Raw genomic sequence first — 19,674 nt, 5'->3', positions numbered from 1 at the left:
TTCACGTGTGGCAAGTTCAAAGGGCATCAGAACTTTGCACAACGTTGAAATCATTCTCCACTGCGCTTGAGACAGGTGCATTCCACCTCCTATATCGTGGTCAGTTGTATAGGCTTGAATGGCCTTTTGCTGCTCCTCCAACCTCTGAAGCATATAGAGGGTTGAATTCCACCTCGTTACCACCTCCTGCTTCAGATGATGGCAGGGCAGGTTCAGGCGTTTTTGGTGGTGCTCCAGTCTTCTGTATGTGCTGCCTGTACGCCGAAAGTGTCCCGCAATTTTTCTGGCCACCGCCAGCATCTCTTGCACGCCCCTGTCGTTTTTTTAAAAATTCTGCACCACCAAATTCAAGGTATGTGCAAAACATGGGACGTGCTGGAATTTGCCCAGATGTAATGCACGCACAATATTGCTGGCGTTGTCCGATGCCACAAATCCACAGGAGAGTCCAATTGGGGTAAGCCATTCCGCGATGATCTTCCTCAGTTGCCGTAAGAGGTTTTCAGCTGTGTGCGTATTCTGGAAACCGGTGATACAAAGCGTAGCCTGCCTAGGAACGAGTTGGCGTTTGCGAGATGCTGCTACTGGTGCCGCCGCTGCTGTTCTTGCGGCGGGAGTCCATACATCTACCCAGTGGGCTGTCACAGTCATATAGTCCTGACCCTGCCCTGCTCCACTTGTCCACATGTCCGTGGTTAAGTGGACATTGGGTACAGCTGCATTTTTTAGGACACTGGTGACTCTTTTTCTGAGGTCTGTGTACATTTTCGGTATCGCAACCCTAGAGAAATGGAACCTAGATGGTATTTGGTACCGGGGACACAGTACCTCCAACAAGTCTCTAGTTGGCTCTGCAGTAATGATGGATACCGGAACCACGTTTCTCACCACCCAGGATGTCAAGGCCTCAGTTATCCGCTTTGCAGTAGGATGACTGCTGTGATATTTAATCTTCCTCGCAAATGACTGTTGGACAGTCAATTGCTTGGTGGAAGTAGTAAAAGTGGTCTTACGACTTCCCCTCTGGGATGACCATCGACTCCCAGCAGCAACAACAGCAGCGCCAGCAGCAGTAGGCGTTACACGCAAGGATGCATCGGAGGAATCCCAGGCAGGAGAGGACTCGTCAGAATTGCCAGTGACATGGCCTGCAGGACTATTGGCATTCCTGGGGAAGGAGGAAATTGACACTGAGGGAGTTGGTGGGGTGGTTTGCGTGAGCTTGGTTACAAGAGGAAGGGATTTACTGGTCAGTGGAGTGCTTCCGCTGTCACCCAAAGTTTTTGAACTTGTCACTGACTTATTATGAATGCGCTGCAGGTGACGTATAAGGGAGGATGTTCCGAGGTGGTTAACGTCCTTACCCCTACTTATTACAGCTTGACAAAGGGAGCACACGGCTTGACACCTGTTGTCCGCATTTCTGGTGAAATACCTCCACACCGAAGAGCTGATTTTTTTGGTATTTTCTCCTGGCATGTCAACGGCCATATTCCTCCCACGGACAACAGGTGTCTCCCCGGGTGCCTGACTTAAACAAACCACCTCACCATCAGAATCCTCCTGGTCAATTTCCTCCCCAGCGCCAGCAACACCCATATCCTCCGCATCCTGGTGGACTTCAACACTGACATCTTCAATCTCACTATCAGGAACTGGACTGCGGGTGCTCCTTCCAGCACTTGCAGGGGGCGTGCAAATGGTGGAAGGCGCATGCTCTTCACATCCAGTGTTGGGAAGGTCAGGCATCGCAACCGACACAATTGGACTCTCCTTGTGGATTTGGGATTTCGAAGAACGCACAGTTCTTTGCTGTGCTTTTGCCAGCTTGAGTCGTTTCATTTTTCTAGCGAGAGGCTGAGTGCTTCCATCCTCATGTGAAGCTGAACCACTAGCCATGAACATAGGCCAGGGCCTCAGCCGTTCCTTGCCACTCCGTGTGGTAAATGGCATATTGGCAAGTTTACGCTTCTCCTCCGACAATTTTATTTTAGGTTTTGGAGTCTTTTTTTTTCTGATATTTGGTGTTTTGGATTTGACATGCTCTGTACTATGACATTGGGCATCGGCCTTGGCAGACGACGTTGCTGGCATTTCATCGTCTCGGCCATGACTAGTGGCAGCAGCTTCAGCACGAGGTGGAAGTGGATCTTGATCTTTCCCTAATTTTGGAACCTCAACTTTTTTGTTCTCCATATTTTATAGGCAGAACTAAAAGGCACCTCAGGTAAACAATGGAGATGGATGGATTGGATACTAGTATACTATATATACAATTATGGACGGACTGCCACGGTTAGGTGGTATAAAAAAACCACGGTATAAAAAAACCACGGCATAAAAAAACCACGGTATAAAAAAACCACGGTATAAAAACCACGGTATAAAAAAACCACGGTATAAAAAAACCGCACTGTACACTGGTTGATAAAGAGATAGTAGTATACTCGTAACAATTAGGATGACACTATGACGGTATAAAGAATGAAAAAAAAACCACGGTTAGGTGGTAGGTATATAATAATAAATAATACAATTCTGGTCGGACGGACTGCCTGCCGTGTGCCGACACAGAGGTAGCCACAGCCGTGAACTACCGCACTGTACACTGGTTGATAAAGAGATAGTAGTATACTCGTAACAATTAGGATGACACTATGACGGTATAAAGAATGAAAAAAAAACCACGGTTAGGTGGTAGGTATATAATAATAAATAATACAATTCTGGTCGGACGGACTGCCTGCCGTGTGCCGACACAGAGGTAGCCACAGCCGTGAACTACCGCACTGTACACTGGTTGATAAAGAGATAGTAGTATACTCGTAACAATTAGGATGACACTATGACGGTATAAAGAATGAAAAAAAAACCACGGTTAGGTGGTAGGTATATAATAATAAATAATACAATTCTGGTCGGACGGACTGCCTGCCGTGTGCCGACACAGAGGTAGCCACAGCCGTGAACTACCGCACTGTACACTGGTTGATAAAGAGATAGTAGTATACTCGTGACAATTAGGATGACACTATGACGGTATAAAGAATGAAAAAAAAACCACGGTTAGGTGGTAGGTATATAATAATAAATAATACAATTCTGGTCGGACGGACTGCCTGCCGTGTGCCGACACAGAGGTAGCCACAGCCGTGAACTACCGCACTGTACACTGGTTGATAAAGAGATAGTAGTATACTCGTAACAATTAGGATGACACTATGACGGTATAAAGAATGAAAAAAAAACCACGGTTAGGTGGTAGGTATATAATAATAAATAATACAATTCTGGTCGGACGGACTGCCTGCCGTGTGCCGACACAGAGGTAGCCACAGCCGTGAACTACCGCACTGTACACTGGTTGATAAAGAGATAGTAGTATACTCGTAACAATTAGGATGACACTATGACGGTATAAAGAATGAAAAAAAAACCACGGTTAGGTGGTAGGTATATAATAATAAATAATACAATTCTGGTCGGACGGACTGCCTGCCGTGTGCCGACACAGAGGTAGCCACAGCCGTGAACTACCGCACTGTACACTGGTTGATAAAGAGATAGTAGTATACTCGTAACAATTAGGATGACACTATGACGGTATAAAGAATGAAAAAAAAACCACGGTTAGGTGGTAGGTATATAATAATAAATAATACAATTCTGGTCGGACGGACTGCCTGCCGTGTGCCGACACAGAGGTAGCCACAGCCGTGAACTACCGCACTGTACACTGGTTGATAAAGAGATAGTAGTATACTCGTAACAATTAGGATGACACTATGACGGTATAAAGAATGAAAAAAAAACCACGGTTAGGTGGTAGGTATATAATAATAAATAATACAATTCTGGTCGGACGGACTGCCTGCCGTGTGCCGACACAGAGGTAGCCACAGCCGTGAACTACCGCACTGTACACTGGTTGATAAAGAGATAGTAGTATACTCGTAACAATTAGGATGACACTATGACGGTATAAAGAATGAAAAAAAAACCACGGTTAGGTGGTAGGTATATAATAATAAATAATACAATTCTGGTCGGACGGACTGCCTGCCGTGTGCCGACACAGAGGTAGCCACAGCCGTGAACTACCGCACTGTACACTGGTTGATAAAGAGATAGTAGTATACTCGGAACAATTAGGATGACACTATGACGGTATAAAGAATGAAAAAAAAACCACGGTTAGGTGGTAGGTATATAATAATAAATAATACAATTCTGGTCGGACGGACTGCCTGCCGTGTGCCGACACAGAGGTAGCCACAGCCGTGAACTACCGCACTGTACACTGGTTGATAAAGAGATAGTAGTATACTCGTAACAATTAGGATGACACTATGACGGTATAAAGAATGAAAAAAAAACCACGGTTAGGTGGTAGGTATATAATAATAAATAATACAATTCTGGTCGGACGGACTGCCTGCCGTGTGCCGACACAGAGGTAGCCACAGCCGTGAACTACCGCACTGTACACTGGTTGATAAAGAGATAGTAGTATACTCGTAACAATTAGGATGACACTATGACGGTATAAAGAATGAAAAAAAAACCACGGTTAGGTGGTAGGTATATAATAATAAATAATACAATTCTGGTCGGACGGACTGCCTGCCGTGTGCCGACACAGAGGTAGCCACAGCCGTGAACTACCGCACTGTACTGTGTCTGCTGCTAATATAGACTGGTTGATATTTAAAGAGATATTAGTAGTATACAACAATACTATACTGGTGGTCAGGCACTGGTCACCACTCCTGCAGCAAAAGTGTGCACTGTTAATTAATATAATTGTACTCCTGGCTCCTGCTAACAACCTGCAGTGCTCCCCAGTCTCCCCCACAATTAATTATAAGCTTTTAATTTATACATTGATGACTGTGCAGCACACTGGGCTGAGCTGAGTGCACACAGACTGAGTCACACTGTGTGACTGACTGTGCTGTGTATCGTTTTTTTTTTCAGGCAGAGAACGGATATAGCAGAGAGAAGTGAACGGATATATTATATTAAATAAAAGTTAACTAGCAACTGCACTGGTCACTGACTGTGGTAAACTAACTCTGTCTGCGACTCTGCACAATCTCTCTCTATCTAATCTATCTATCTCTATTCTAATGGAGAGGACGCCAGACACGTCCTCTCCCTATCAATCTCAATGCACGAGTGAAAATGGCGGCGACGCGCGGCTCCTTATATAGAATCCGAGTCTCGCGAGAATCCGACAGCGTCATGATGACGTTCGGGCGCGCTCGGGTTAACCGAGCAAGGCGGGAAGATCCGAGTCGCTCGGACCCGTGAAAAAAAAAGTGAAGTTCGTGCGGGTTCGGATTCAAAGAAACCGAACCCGCTCATCTCTAACATATACACATACAGTACACACTACAGACACACAAAGTACACCCACCCACCACATATACACACTACACACATCCACACAGAAAGTACACACACACTACAGTGACTACACACTTCACATATAAAGTACACACACACACCCCCATCACTATATATATATATATATATATATATACACACACACACACACACACACACACACACACACACACACACACACACACACACACACACACAGTACACACTACACACACACAAAGTGTACACACACACACACACACACACACACACACACACACACACACCACCACCACCACCACTACCACAAATACACACAGTACACACTATACACACCCACCCACCACCACATATACAGACACACATTCACTACACACATCACACAAACTGTATACCATACTTGCCTACCTGACACTCTCCATGAGGGAGAAAATGCTCTGTTCCTGGACTTTCCTGGTAATGTATGATTGCCATCACCTGTGGTGAGACACCTTTCTTATCAATTAACTAGCTCACTTCAGGTGATAGCAATCATACATTACCAGGAAAGTCCAGGAACAGAGCATTTTCTCCCTCATGGAGAGGGTCAGGTAGGCAAGTATGCTGTATACACATATTAATCAAGAAGCCATCACTGCACTTGCCAGGCTTCCTGCAGCAGCAGCTCCCCGTGGCCCGTGCAGTCTGGGGGCGGAGCTTGGGCCTGTGAGTGACAGCAGGACCCCGCAGAAGGAGAGACTGGAGAGGGAGGGCGGCCAGCACACTGCCTGCACGGCTCCGTGGCAGGTGAGATCGATGGAGCCGTAGAAGGGGGCATGGGAGAGAGGAGGCCGCTGGCAGTATGTGACAGGAAAAAGTTTTTTCCTGTCAATGCTGTCAGTTTGCTGTGGGCCTATTTTCAATGGGGGGCATGGAGCTGCAGCTCCATCCGCCCCATTGTTAATCCGGCCCTGCTAGCGCGGCAGGGTTGGTGAGCGCTGTCTGCAGGGGGCTGTAGCACGGGTCGCAGCCGTGTCAGGCGACACGGCTGTGACCCGTGCTACGCTAGTGGAAAAGGGGTATTATTGTCCGCTACTAGAACATCTTTACAAATCTGGGATAAATTGGTGACTCGCCTGCCTGGACATCAATTTTCATATTCTACTATCTCACTATGAGCCATAGCTAAATTAATCCCTAATTTAAATCTCTCTACCTGGTTTGTTTGTTGTTTGACTGTCTTGGGGGACCTTATGGATGGTAATGTTATGCTATCGTTTTCTCAACTCCAGTCTCGATATAATCTCCCCAGTGGAGAATTATTGCATTATTTCCAAATTCACCACTGGTACAAAGGTTTGCCTAGACAGGTGGCTCCCCCGAACCCGTTATCCCAGGTTGTCTTAACACGTGTATCTCTGTGTGACTCTAGAGGGGACATCTCGTTTTGGTACAGGACGCTTATCAGCTTGCTTACTACTACTAAGTCTAATGCACAGCTGAAATGGGAACGAGACTTGGATCTTCCCCTATCTGAAGCCCAATGGGAACAAATTTTTATTTCTTCTTACCGAATGTCCAAGTGCTTGAATCACACGGAGGTGCATATCAAACTCCTTAATAGACTATATTTAACACCGGATAGGCTACACTCATTCTGGCAGTCTTGTTCCAAATATTGCTGGCGTAACTGTGGGGAAATAGGCCATATTTTCCATATTTTCTGGTCCTGTCCTTCCCTTCGACATTTCTGGGGCGAGATATTTGCTTTGATTAATTTGGTCTTACAGCTGTCCCTTACCCCCTCTCCGGCCATGGCCCTGCTCCACATTTTTCCTGCTGAGATACCACCTCATCAGAGATATCTGGTGGGGCATATTTGTATAGCTGCCAGGGCTGCATTGGCCCAAAGTTGGAAACAAGCTTCTCCCCCTCCTCTATCACTAGTCACCAACAAAATTCAATTCCATTTTACTATGGAAACTGAGTTCATGCCTTACTCTTCTGCGGCCTCCTCCCCAATGGTGAAATGGAGAGCATGGCATGACTATGTCACTGCTGGAGGGGGTGTTTCGCCTTCCCCCTAACTGACTAGGCTTATACTTCCGCTCTGTGCACCGGCTGTGCCTTACTAGCCCTGTGTCTTTTATTGATTATCTGTTTATGGATATGTTTTCATGTTTGACCCGTGTTTATCTTTATCTGTATATTTTTCCAGGATGACTTTGTATTTTTCCTATTGTATCTATATTGGATTGTTATATTTGACGTCTGACAATTTTGATATTTGCATGTTTACATCCCGTTCACTTGGTTCTATGTACCCCCTGCCCCTTCCTTATTTCTTTCTGTACCCCTTCCCCTTGCAAAAAGAAAACTTGTTTTCAATAAAAATTATTGATGAAAAAAAAAAAAAAACATGCACTGTGTGAGGTCCTGAGGACCGAGTTTGAGAACCACTGATCTACAGAAGGGCCGGTTCAGGGGATTTTTGCGCCTCGGGCGGCAATAGAGGGTGTGGCTTCATACAGGGGGCGTGGTCAGTTACGCCCCCTGTACAGTAGTAGCGCCGCTGAAAGGATATGCGGTGCGCGATGACGTCATCACGCACCGCACAGCAAAGGTCCTCTCCACGAAGAGAAACTAGACGCTACGCGTCTAGTTCCCTTTCACAGCGGGCAGCGGCAGCGGGGGCACAGCAGCAGTGGATCTTGCCCTGGTGCGGCGCCCTCCAGAAGGCGGCGCCCCGGGCAAAAGTCCTGCTTGCCCGTGGCAAGATCCGCTACTGATCTACAGTATGTCACAGATCTGGAGCTTGGGCCTAGGGGAGACCTAAAACACTGCATGGCATGTCCCTTAATAAATTACAGTATGCCACTCATTCCGTGTTTTTATTTTATCCCCACATTGAGTGTCAGCTGCTGACATACTGTAGATGAGCTGCATCCAGCAGCTTCTTACCTGTAAACTACTATAGTTACTGCACTTTTAGGACAGTGATACATTGGAAATGTGGTGCTGGGCTATGATTACACAGCTCAGCATCACCTCCCAGTCTGACAAAGAGGAAAATGCTGCCCTCTCCTGCGTTTATCTGGCACTTAACATATATGGGCATCTGCCCATGGCCCCACAATTCTAGGGGCCTTTAATCAGAGGTGTGCTGTGGACTATCTACCCCGCCCCTGGCTGGTGCCCCCATAGCTTCTTAAATGGTGATTAGAGAATGCTGCCCAGCTGCTTTCATTATGAATTACAATCAGAGTGCCAGGCAACATACCAGTAAACAGTGTATGAAACCATGTGGAGAGATGGTGTGGGACCACAGGAGGGGTAAGTTATGTTTTTGTTTCCATTTATTCCCATGGGTAGGTATGGGCCCCAATGTGTCCTGGGCTTACAATGCTGTTTTAAGATGACCCAGCCTGAGGAAGGAGCCCATCATACTGTGTTTGCAATATATAACATTTTATTTTTTATACAGTATATATTATTGGAGACACATATGGTATCAGAAATGTTTTGGAAAAGTGATGGGCATTCCATGGAGGCTACTGAGAGGTATACAATAGGAAGTGTGGTAACACTCTAAATATGGGTTGGGTGCGCTATCCTGGCTTTCAGGAGCCTAACAGTCACAATCCTGGCAACAGAATCCCTATGGTCACAATTCTGTCAGAATCCGGTGAGTATTCTGACCCTAACCCGCCCCTACGCAGCCTAACCTTAACTGTCCCCTTCAGAAGCCTAACCCTAGCCATCCCCTTTGGCAGCCTAACCCTAACCGTCTTCTCCCACGGCCTAACCCTAAACCTAACCCTAATACTCACTGTATGTATCCATCGGCATTGTGACTGTTAGGATTCCACAGCCAGGATTTATGCCACTGGGGTCCTGACTGCTGGAATCCTGACTACACCGATTAAATACATATGATAAACAATGATAAAGTCCACAATTCAGTCTAATGCACCTGTTAGGTGGCTATCTAGGGGCACATTTCACATTGACACACCTTTACTTTATTTTAGCCAGGAAACTGCAAGTGCAAAATGCAGAGGAGGGTCCAGTGGAAAAGAAACGCATCATGAAGTGGAGTGCATGCGCAATAAGAAGAAAAACAGAAAACAAGTTGCAGGCAAATAAGTACATAATGCACAAATGGTTTAGGGGTTCTGTTTGATCATATTGCTGGTAGTTACTTTGCTTATCAACCTGTACAATATATTGTCAGTTATGAAGTCCACCATTATAAAACATCTGCATATGTTTGGGGACGCCGACAGTACTGCCGGGCCCTGGTATAATGAGGGGTCATGGCCAAGGGGGTCATGGCCAAGTGGAGGAGGAGTGGCCAGACCCCCTCTATTAAAAAAAGTAGTAATTATTGGCTCCAGTGTACAGGGCAGGGGGCACCGGTGTCCAGGGCAGTGGGTGGCAGGGTGCGGGATGCGGTCGCTTGCTCCCCTACCACATCTACGGAGAAAGAGGACAGGATGCCACTGCAGCTACCTCTCTCCCCAGCTTAGCACACAGCACTGAGCAGCGTGTGCTGGGCTGGAGAAAGAGGCTGCTGCAGCAGCATTCACTTCTCTCTCTCCTGTCCGGCTTTTGGCGGCAGGAAAGGGGCGCAGCAGGAGCCGGGCCCTTCCAACAGGCCCGGACCCGGGTAAAGAATCCCCCCCCCCTCACCCCCCCTTCTCTGCACCAATGCAGATATTATGGTATGAGACAGTGTGCCAATTTACAGTAGTTAAAGTGCACTTGTGACACTGTATAATCCTATAATCAGGGGAGTTTTAACAGAGAAGGGGGCCCCATGTGCAGACTCCAGGTGGGCCCCTCCTCTCCACAGTGCAGTAGGCTCCAGCATTGCGCCAGAGTCTACTGCGCATGCGCAGGTCTCCGGAAACATGGCGCCTGCATTGCTCCGGAGACTAATTTCACTAGTGCGCATGCGTGGTGGCCATTTTGGCTGTGATTTTTGCCGCTGCTGCAGAGACCGACGCGGACTCCAGAAAGATAAGTATTAAAACATGTGTTCAGTGTGTGCGGTGTGTGCCCCCATAGACCCAGGGTCACGGGTGCACCACACACATGTAAGTTTTCACTTTTTTTTTTGTGTGTGTGTTGATATACTTTTAAAATGACTACTTACCAGTACATGTTGGCAGCTCAGGCTCCCACTGACTATTTAGGTTACATTTTACAATGTCAGATCCATTCAACACATATCCTGGAGAACAAGCAAATTTCACAGCGGAATTCCAAACAAACGGGCCTACAGATTCAAGTAACTCCCTTGCGTGAGGTACAGATGGATCTGGACACTTAATGGCTGTAAAGAACAAACACATACTGTACATATCAATAAAATTTATAAATTTCATAGTTTTATGTAACCAATAAAAAAAGTTGTGTTCTGTAGAGGCTTGTGTTATTCTATTTTCATATATTTGCTTTGCAATTAAGAAACACACTAGGGCAGGAAATCAATTAGCTGCAGTAATTAACTGCAAGCTAACTGAACCCCTTCGGCTAGCCAATGAGCCCTTAGGCTGCACTTATCAAGTATATCTTATAGAGTCTGAGCAGACCCGAAAACAGATACAAGATAAATTAACTGATTACAGGTCCACGGCACATGTTAACACATAGGTTCAGGAAGTTATCTCGGATCTTATGGGTTAATACCTGAAAATAAATATTTTTTGGGGAGAAAAATGGGGTGTAATTGAATTGCTTGAATCTAACTATGGGGCACAATTTGTGAAACAAACACTGTTTTTTTTCCTCCCAAAAAATTAACAGGGCTAATTGAGTTCCTGCCTAGAACTGTTACTACTATGCCAGATAAAGGGGTCTATTTACTAAGCTTTGGATGGAGATAAAGTACATGGAGATAAAGTACCAGCCAATCAACTCTTAACTGCCATGTCACAGGCTGTGTTTGAAAAATGACAGTTGGGAGCTGATTGGTTGGTACTTTATCTCCATCTAAGGCTTAGTAAATAGATCCCATAGACTAGTTAAGCTCAGTGTGTCAGCAGCTTTTTACCTGTGAGCTTTCAGTTGCTGCACCTTTAGGCCATTGATACTGTATATAGGGGGTAATTCCAAGTTGATCGCAGCAGGAAATTTTTTTAGCAGTTGGGCAAAACCATGTGCACTGCAGGGGGGGCAGATATAACATGTGCAGAGAGAGTTAGATTTGGGTGGGTTATTTTGTTTCTGTGCAGGGTAAATACTGGCTGCTTTATTTTTACACTGCAATTTAGATTGCAGATTGAACACACCACACCCAAATCTATCTCTCTCTGCACATGTTATATCTGCACCCCCTGCCGTGCACATGGTTTTGCCCAACTGCTAACAAAGTTCCTGCTGCGATCAACTCAGAATTATCCCCTTTGGTAGTGTGGTGCTGAGCTTTCACAGACCAGCATCACCCCCCAGTCTGACAAAGAGAAAAACGCTGCCCTCTTCTGTGGTTATCTGGCACCTGAGGACAGGGTCATCTTAACATACAGATGTGTCAACATATACTTTTCCTATATTCTGCCATGTATGGCACGGCTGTATGTGAACACATCTGTATAGGCACACTGGGCAGCTATCCAGTGCCCCACCATTTTAGGGGCCTTTAAGCAGAGGCATGCTGTGCCGGGGGCCAACTGCCCCCCCTCCCTTTCCCCTTACCCTCCCGGGCTGATACCTTCAGAGCTTTTTGAATGGCAGGTAGAGAATGCTGTTCAGCTGCTCTCAATGTCAATTACAATCAGAGCGCCAGGCAATATTCTGTACTTGCTACCCAGCCTGCAGCCAGACAGTAAATGACGATTGGGGGCAGAGGTTAGCCCTTGTGCTGTGTGTTTTTTACTACTAAGAGACTCTGCGAGTGCCGTCCAGCTAGTATCATACATGCATTGCTCCCAGGTCGGGTACCGAAGCATGTTGAAAGTATTTTGCTAAACAGGAGTGCCGAACACCTTGTATTGCTATAACATTGTATATATGTATATATATATACCCGGTATATATATATATATATATATATATATATATACAGGGCCGGTTCTAGCCCTTTTGGCGCCCCGGGCGGAAAATAGGGGCATGGCTTCATACAGGGTGTGTGGTCAGTTACAGTGGCAAACGCAGGATTTGCATGGGTAGGGGTTTCCAGAACTGGGTGGAGCCAATCACGGGGGTGGGGACTGAGGTGACCCAGTATATGCTGGGTCCGTAAAACTAGTGTGTCTGTGTGTGTGTGTGTGTATGTATATATATATATATATATATATTAATATATATATATATATATACACATATCTACACATATATAGGGTTCACTATGGTATGCCGGCCGACAGGCTCCCGACGACCAGCATACCGGCGCCGGGAGCCCGACCGCCGGCTTACCGACAGTGTGGCGAGCGCAAATGAGCCCCTTGCGGCCTCGCTGCGCTCGCCACGCTACGGGCACGGGTGGCGCGCTATACGCTATTTTATTCTCCTTCCAGGGGGGTCGTGGACCCCCACGAGGGAGAACAATTGTCGGTATGCCGGCTGTCGGGATCCCGGTTCTGGTATACTGTGCGCCGGGATCCCGCCAGTCGGCATACTGAAGACCACCCCATATATATACCGTGTGTGTGTGTGTATATATATACATAGGTGTGCGCAGGGGGGGTGCCTGGTGCGCACAGGCACCCCCTAATGTCTGGCACCCCGATCTCACATGCCTGATTCAGCGATTGCTGAGCAGGCTGATTACTGTCCCCTCTGCGCTGCACCCTGTCAGGACTGCATTACTGAGCGGATGCCTGGGTTAATCAAGGGTGCCACTGCTACCGGCTTTCAAACTCCCGGCTCCACCTCCATGTACAAAAACAGCGTGATGTGATGTGATTACATCATGCTGCTCGCACACCCACCTCTCTTCTATGCTATGCCAACGCCAGCCACTGATGAGGAGCAGCATGCAGCCAGTGTTCCTCTTACGAAGACAAATTTAATACTGGCAGGCGGTCCACAGCAGCATTGACACGTCACTCGTTTTTCCAACAGCAGCAGTACTAGTCTGCGACTGTCAGTGTCAGTAAGTGACTGGCTTGTAAGTAAGCTGCTGCAGTTTGCAGAGGAAAGAGAGGGGGAGCCAGACCAGGCTGAGGAGTAGCAGTGTAATTGCAGTGAGTGCCATCAGGGGTGTTTGTTTGGTGCACACCACAATATCTGACAATGTATCTGCTTTATTAGGATTGGTACAAGGGTGGATATTTTATATAGCGTTGACCATCAATAGATGGTGCTAAACACGCCCAAAAGGCGGTGCTAGACACACCCCTCTGATGGTGCACCCCCTAAAAAAATGTGCTGCGCACGCCTATGTATATATATATATATATATATATATACACACACACACACACACACACATACACACATACATATACATAGCATATTAAACATGCATATATATATATATATATATATATATATATATATATACACACACATACAGTACACGTATATATACACATGTATATATATCATATGTGTGTGTGTGTGTGTTTATATGTATGTATGTATATACATGTGTATAATATATGTATGCACATGGATATATATGTACTATAATTAAAATAAAGTAAACTTTTATTGCACTTACAAGTGCCACCAGGAAGACAGCAGGCTGCAGAGGACGCTAGACAGCCATTAATAATACTCATGCAGCTAAAAAAAAAAAAAAAAAAAATTTTAGTGGAGGGGGGTTTCTGGGTGCTTGGAAACCTCTCCTGGGTGCGCCACTGAGTTAGTCCCCTGTGGAGTTGTGCCCCCGTTTGTGCTCCCTGTAGAGTAGCGCTGCTTACACATACAAAAAAAAAATTACAATCCCAGCTCCTGATTCCCGACCGCTGCAGACCTCCGCCGGCGTCGCTCCTCTCCTCGGATCTCCTCTCCGCGCAGCTTAGACAGACACTAGAGGTCAAATATGACCCCTAGCATCTGTGTCAGTCCCACAATGCTGTGCGGTGCGCGATGATGTCATCACGCACCGCACAGCAACTGTCCTCTCCACGAAGGGAAACTAGACGCGTAGCGTCTAGTTCCCTTCACAGCGGGGGGCACACAGCGGGTCACAGCGGGGGGCACAGTAGAGGATCTTGCCATGGTGCGGCGCCCTCCGGAAGGCGGCGCCCTGGGCAAAAGTCCTGCTTGCCCGTGGCAAGATCCGCTACTGTATATATCTATATATATCTATATATATATAGATAGATATATATATAATTGAAAATACGCATGCTGGAGCACACAAGGCGTAACATAGTAACATAGGGGGTCATTCTGACCCGATCACACGCTGCAGTTTATCGCAGCGGCGCAATCGGGTCAGAACCACGCACTGCGGCGCCGGCGCATGCCCGACGGCTGAAGGCCGACGCTGCACAAACGATCGCCTCTGCCTGATTGACAGAGGCAGAGGAGGTCGCTGGGAGGGGGGGACGGAACGGTGGCGTTTGGCTGCTGTTTCGTGGGTGCGGTCTGGCCAACGCAGGCATGGTCGGACCGTGGGGGGGGGGGCCACAGCGGCTGCGTGCCGTCACACGCAGCCGCTGCGGGCCGGTGAGTGATGAGTAGCTCCCGGCCAGCACGCTAAAGCTGCGCTGGTCGGGAGCTGCTCCTAAAGTGCAAAAGCATCGTCGCTGTGCGATGCTTTTGAACTTCTGTGGGGAGGGGGTCGGCGCACTGGCATGCGGGGCGGGATAGCCCTGTTCTGGGCGTCCCCCAGCATGTCTATGGACATGATCGTAACCCTGCAAAATTTTGCAGGGCTACGATCAATTCGGAATCACCCCCATAGTAACAAAGTAATTGAGGTTAAAAAGAGGCAAAATGCCCATCGTGTTCTACCTGTATTAAATTGTGTTGATTATAATGTACCTGCTGAAGTAATGTTTTATGACTATTTAACAACTATACTGTAAATCATGTTACACCCAGATTAACAATGTCAATATTTTAAATGTTATAACCTTGGATATCATATTCAATCAGAAATTTATCCAATCCTTTTTTAAATGCATTTACAGAGTCCGCCATTATTACCTTCCCTGGCAGTGAATTCCAAATCCTTATTGCCCTAACAGTGAAGAACCCTTTCCTCTGTTGCGTACGGAATTTCCTCTCCTCCAGCCTCAGCGAGTGCTCACATGTCCTAAACAGTGTTCTTTTAATAATATTTCCTCTGATAACTCTTTGTAATGTCCCTTTACATATTTGAAGATATTAATAATGTCTCCTCTTAGACGCCTATTTTCCAGTGTATACATATTCAACCTAGTAAGCCTTTCCTCGTAGTCCAGTCCCTCTAGCCCTTTAATCAATTTAGTAGCTCTTTCGAGTTCACCGATATCTTTTTTATACAGTGGTGCCCAAAACTGAACACAATATTCCAGGTGTGGACGTACCAATGATTTACAGCTGCAGGATTACATCCTCGTCCTTTGTCTCAAATTCCCCGTTTAATGCACACTAGCACCTTACTTACCTTTTTTACTGCACTTTGACATTGTGTACGGTTATTAAGCCTATTATCAATGAGTACTCCCAAATCTTTTTCCAGTACTGTTACCCCTAGACTTTACCCGTTTAATATGTAGAATGCAAGTTTGTTTTTAGTCCCGAAATGCATAACCTTGCATTTTTCTATATTGAACCTCATTCTCCATTTAGTCGCCCAGGTTTTAAGTTTAGATAAATCATTCTGCAGAGACTCCACATCTATTTCCAAATTAATTACCTTACACAGTTTAGTATCATCTGCAAAGATTTATACTGTGCTTTCCAGGTCTATTTCTAGGTCATTGATAAATATGTTGAACAGTAGTGGCCCAAGTATGGACCCTTGTGGTATTCCACTGACTACTGAGGTCCAGCTTGAGGACTTCCTGTTGACCACTACTCGTTGTACCCTGTTATCCAGGCAGTTACTTATCCATGTGCAAACAGTTTTTCCTAGGTCAAGCTCCTTTAATTTGATGATCAGTCTCCTGTGAGGCACTGTATCGAAGGCTTTTGCAAAATCTAAGTAGACCACATCCACTGCTTTTCCCTGGCTGAAATTATTGCTCACTTCCTCGTAGAAGCTAATTAAGTTAGTTTGACATGACCTGTCCCTCATAAACCCATGCTGGTTCTTGTATTGTGTTGTCAAAAAAAGTGACAAACATAGTGTCCCAAGGCATTTTTTGAAATGCAGTAAAGGTGATATAAGTAAATTTAGCTTCAAGGCCATTGAACATATAAGATTAGATGAGTGAGGAGGAGAAATCTTACAACAGCTGAGTAAAAGAGAAATATTTTGGTTACATACGTTAGAAACCATTAGTCCTTGGGGACTTAATGAGAACTATGATATTACATCTTTTCTGCACTAATGTATGTCCCGGGTATCTGCCCTGTGGGTCATTGTTGTTGGATTAATTGATCCCTTTGCTCCATGAGGGGTGGGTACGAGAAACGGAATACTGACGTGCAGTTCGTGATGTCGTGGTTGCTCTAATAGAAACCCAGTAGACAGTATTTAGAGACATATAAATATGTCATGTTCGTTTTTCCCTTATAGCTCATGGTTGTTTACATTTTTCATTATTTAAATGTACTTTTGTAGGCCTTTTCAGATTGAATGTTAATGATAAGGTGTAATATAAAAATACGTTGCTGGTTTTATATATGAATTTTTCTGTGATCGTGTAGGCTGTCTAGAGACACGAACAGGGTGATTATATATCTAGATGTGAAAACAACATACTAGCGGGCATTTTTCGTGTTTTGTGTTTTGGTTTCGGGGTCCGCGGTCGTGTTTTGGATTCAGACGCGTTTTGGCAAAACCACCCTTTCGGGTTTTGGATTCGGATGTGTTTTGGATTCAGGTGATTTTTGGAAAAAAACCCACAAAAACAGCTAAAATCATAGAATTTGGGGGTAATTTTGATCCTATAGTATTATTAACCTCAAAAACAATAATTTCAACTCTTTTCCAGTCTATTCTGAATACCTCACAATATTATTTTTAGTCCTGAAATTTGCACAGAGGTCGCTGGATGACTAAGCTAAGCGACCCAAGTGGCCGGCACAAACACCTGGCCCATCTAGGAGTGGCACTGCAGTGTAAGACAGGATGGCACTTAAAAAAATAGTCTCCAAACAGCACATGATGCAAAGAAAAAAAAGAGGTGCACCAAGGTCGCTGGATGGTGGTCGCTGGATGGCTAAGCTAAGCGACACAAACACCTGGCCCATCTAGAATTAGACTACAGTATCATGTGAATTACAAGGTAATATCACTGGAATTATTCGTTATAATCAATGGAATTATTAGTCCAAATCACTGGAAGAAAATGTCAAAATCACTAGAATTAGAAGCCAGTATCACAGGAATTATTTGTTCTTATCAATGGTATTATTGGTCCAAATCACTGGAAGAAAATGACAAAATCACTGGAATTAAATGGCAGTAATATCGAGAATTATATCAAATGGCAGTACCACTGGACATATATACGGAAGTGTCAGACAGGATGGCACTTTTAAAAAAATAGTCCCCAAACAGGATGCAAAGAAAAGAGAAAAAGAGGTGAACTGGCACTAAGCACTGACCAGTGATTCTGAGCACTGATGATACTACTGAGAACTGACACTGAGCAGCACAAGACACTGTACTAGTATTAGTAATGTAGTATTACTGAGCAGCACAAGACAATAAGTAGTGATACTGAGCACTGATGATACTACTGAGAACTGACACTGAGCAGCACGATGCAGCATAAGACACTGTACTAGTATTAGTAATTAGTGATGTCCACCGGACATTTTTCGGGTTTTGTGTTATGGTTTTGGATTCGGTTCCGCGGCCGTGTTTTGGATTCGGACGCGTTTTGGCAAAACCTCCCTGAAAATTTTTTGTCGGATTCGAATGTGTTTTGGATTCGTTTTTTTTTTTACAAAAAACACTCAAAAACAGCTTAAATCATAGAATTTGGGGGTCATTTTGATCCCATAGTATTATTAACCTCAATAACCATAATTTCCACTCATTTTCAGTCTATTCTGAACACCTCACAATATTATTTTTTTAGTCCTAAAATTTGCACCGAGGTCGCTGGATGGCTAAGCTAAGCGACCCAAGTGGCCAACACAAACACCTGGCCCATCTAGGAGTGGCACTGCAGTGTCAGACAGGATGGCACTTCAAAAAAATTGTCCCCAAACAGCACATGATGCAAAGAAAAAAAGAGGCGCACCAAGGTCGCTAGATGGCTAAGCTAAGTGACCCAAGTGGCCGACACAAACACCTGGCCCATCTAGGAGTGGCACTGCAGTGTCAGGCAGGATGGCACTTCAAAAAAAATTGTCCACAAACAGCACATGATGCAAAGAAAAAAAGAGGCGCACCAAGGTCGCTGTGTGACTAAGCTAAGCGACCCAAGTGGCCGACACAAACACCTGGCCCATCTAGGAGTGGCACTGCAGTGTCAGGCAGGATGGCACTTCAAAAAAATTGTCCCCAAACAGCACATGATGCAAAGAAAAAAAGAGGCGCACCAAGGTCGCTGTGTGACTAAGCTAAGCGACACAAGTGGCCGACACAAACACCTGGCCCATCTAGGAGTGGCACTGCAGTGTCAGGCAGGATGGCACTTCAAAAAAATTGTCCCCAAACAGCACATGATGCAAAGAAAAATGAAAGAAAAAAGAGGTGCAAGATGGAATTGTCCTTGGGCCCTCCCACCCACCCTTATGTTGTATAAACAGGACATGCACACTTTAACGAACCCATCATTTCAGCAACAGGGTCTGCCACACGACTGTGACTGAAATGACTGGTTGGTTTGGGCCCCCACCAAAAAAAGAAGCAATCAATCTCTCCTTGCACAAACTGGCTCTACAGAGGCAAGATGTCCACCTCATCATCATCCTCCGATTCCTCACACCTTTCATTGTGTACATCCCCCTCCTCACAGATTATTAATTCGTCCCCACTGGAATCCACCATCTCAGGTCCTCGTGTACTTTCTGGAGGCAATTGCTGCTGGGGAATGTCTCCACGGAGGAATTGATTATAATTCATTTTGATGAACATCATCTTCTCCACATTTTATGGAAGTAACCTCGTACGCCGATTGCTGACAAGGTGAGCGGCTGCACTAAACACTCTTTCGGAGTACACACTGGAGGGAGGGCGACTTAGGTAGAATAAAGCCAGTTTGTGCAAGGGCCTCCAAATTGCCTCTTTTTCCTGCCAGT

General features: G+C 45.6%; 1 protein-coding gene across 7 annotated transcripts in view; it reads right to left on the bottom strand.

The window, feature by feature from the left end:
• LOC135045518 (complement receptor type 1-like) overlaps nucleotides 1-19,674 on the bottom strand; it is a 537,897-nt gene that overhangs the window by 102,021 nt on the left and 416,202 nt on the right. For all 7 annotated transcript variants that reach the window (XM_063955306.1, XM_063955305.1, XM_063955309.1 and 4 more), the window contains one exon: nucleotides 10,526-10,705. In XM_063955306.1, coding sequence (XP_063811376.1) covers nucleotides 10,526-10,705 — 180 coding nt within the window. The remainder of the gene's footprint in view (nucleotides 1-10,525; nucleotides 10,706-19,674) is intronic.

Source organism: Pseudophryne corroboree, chromosome 2, assembly GCF_028390025.1.
Source record: "Pseudophryne corroboree isolate aPseCor3 chromosome 2, aPseCor3.hap2, whole genome shotgun sequence".
Classification (NCBI taxonomy): Eukaryota; Metazoa; Chordata; class Amphibia; order Anura; family Myobatrachidae; genus Pseudophryne; species Pseudophryne corroboree.
This window is presented reverse-complemented; position numbering and strand designations above follow the sequence as displayed.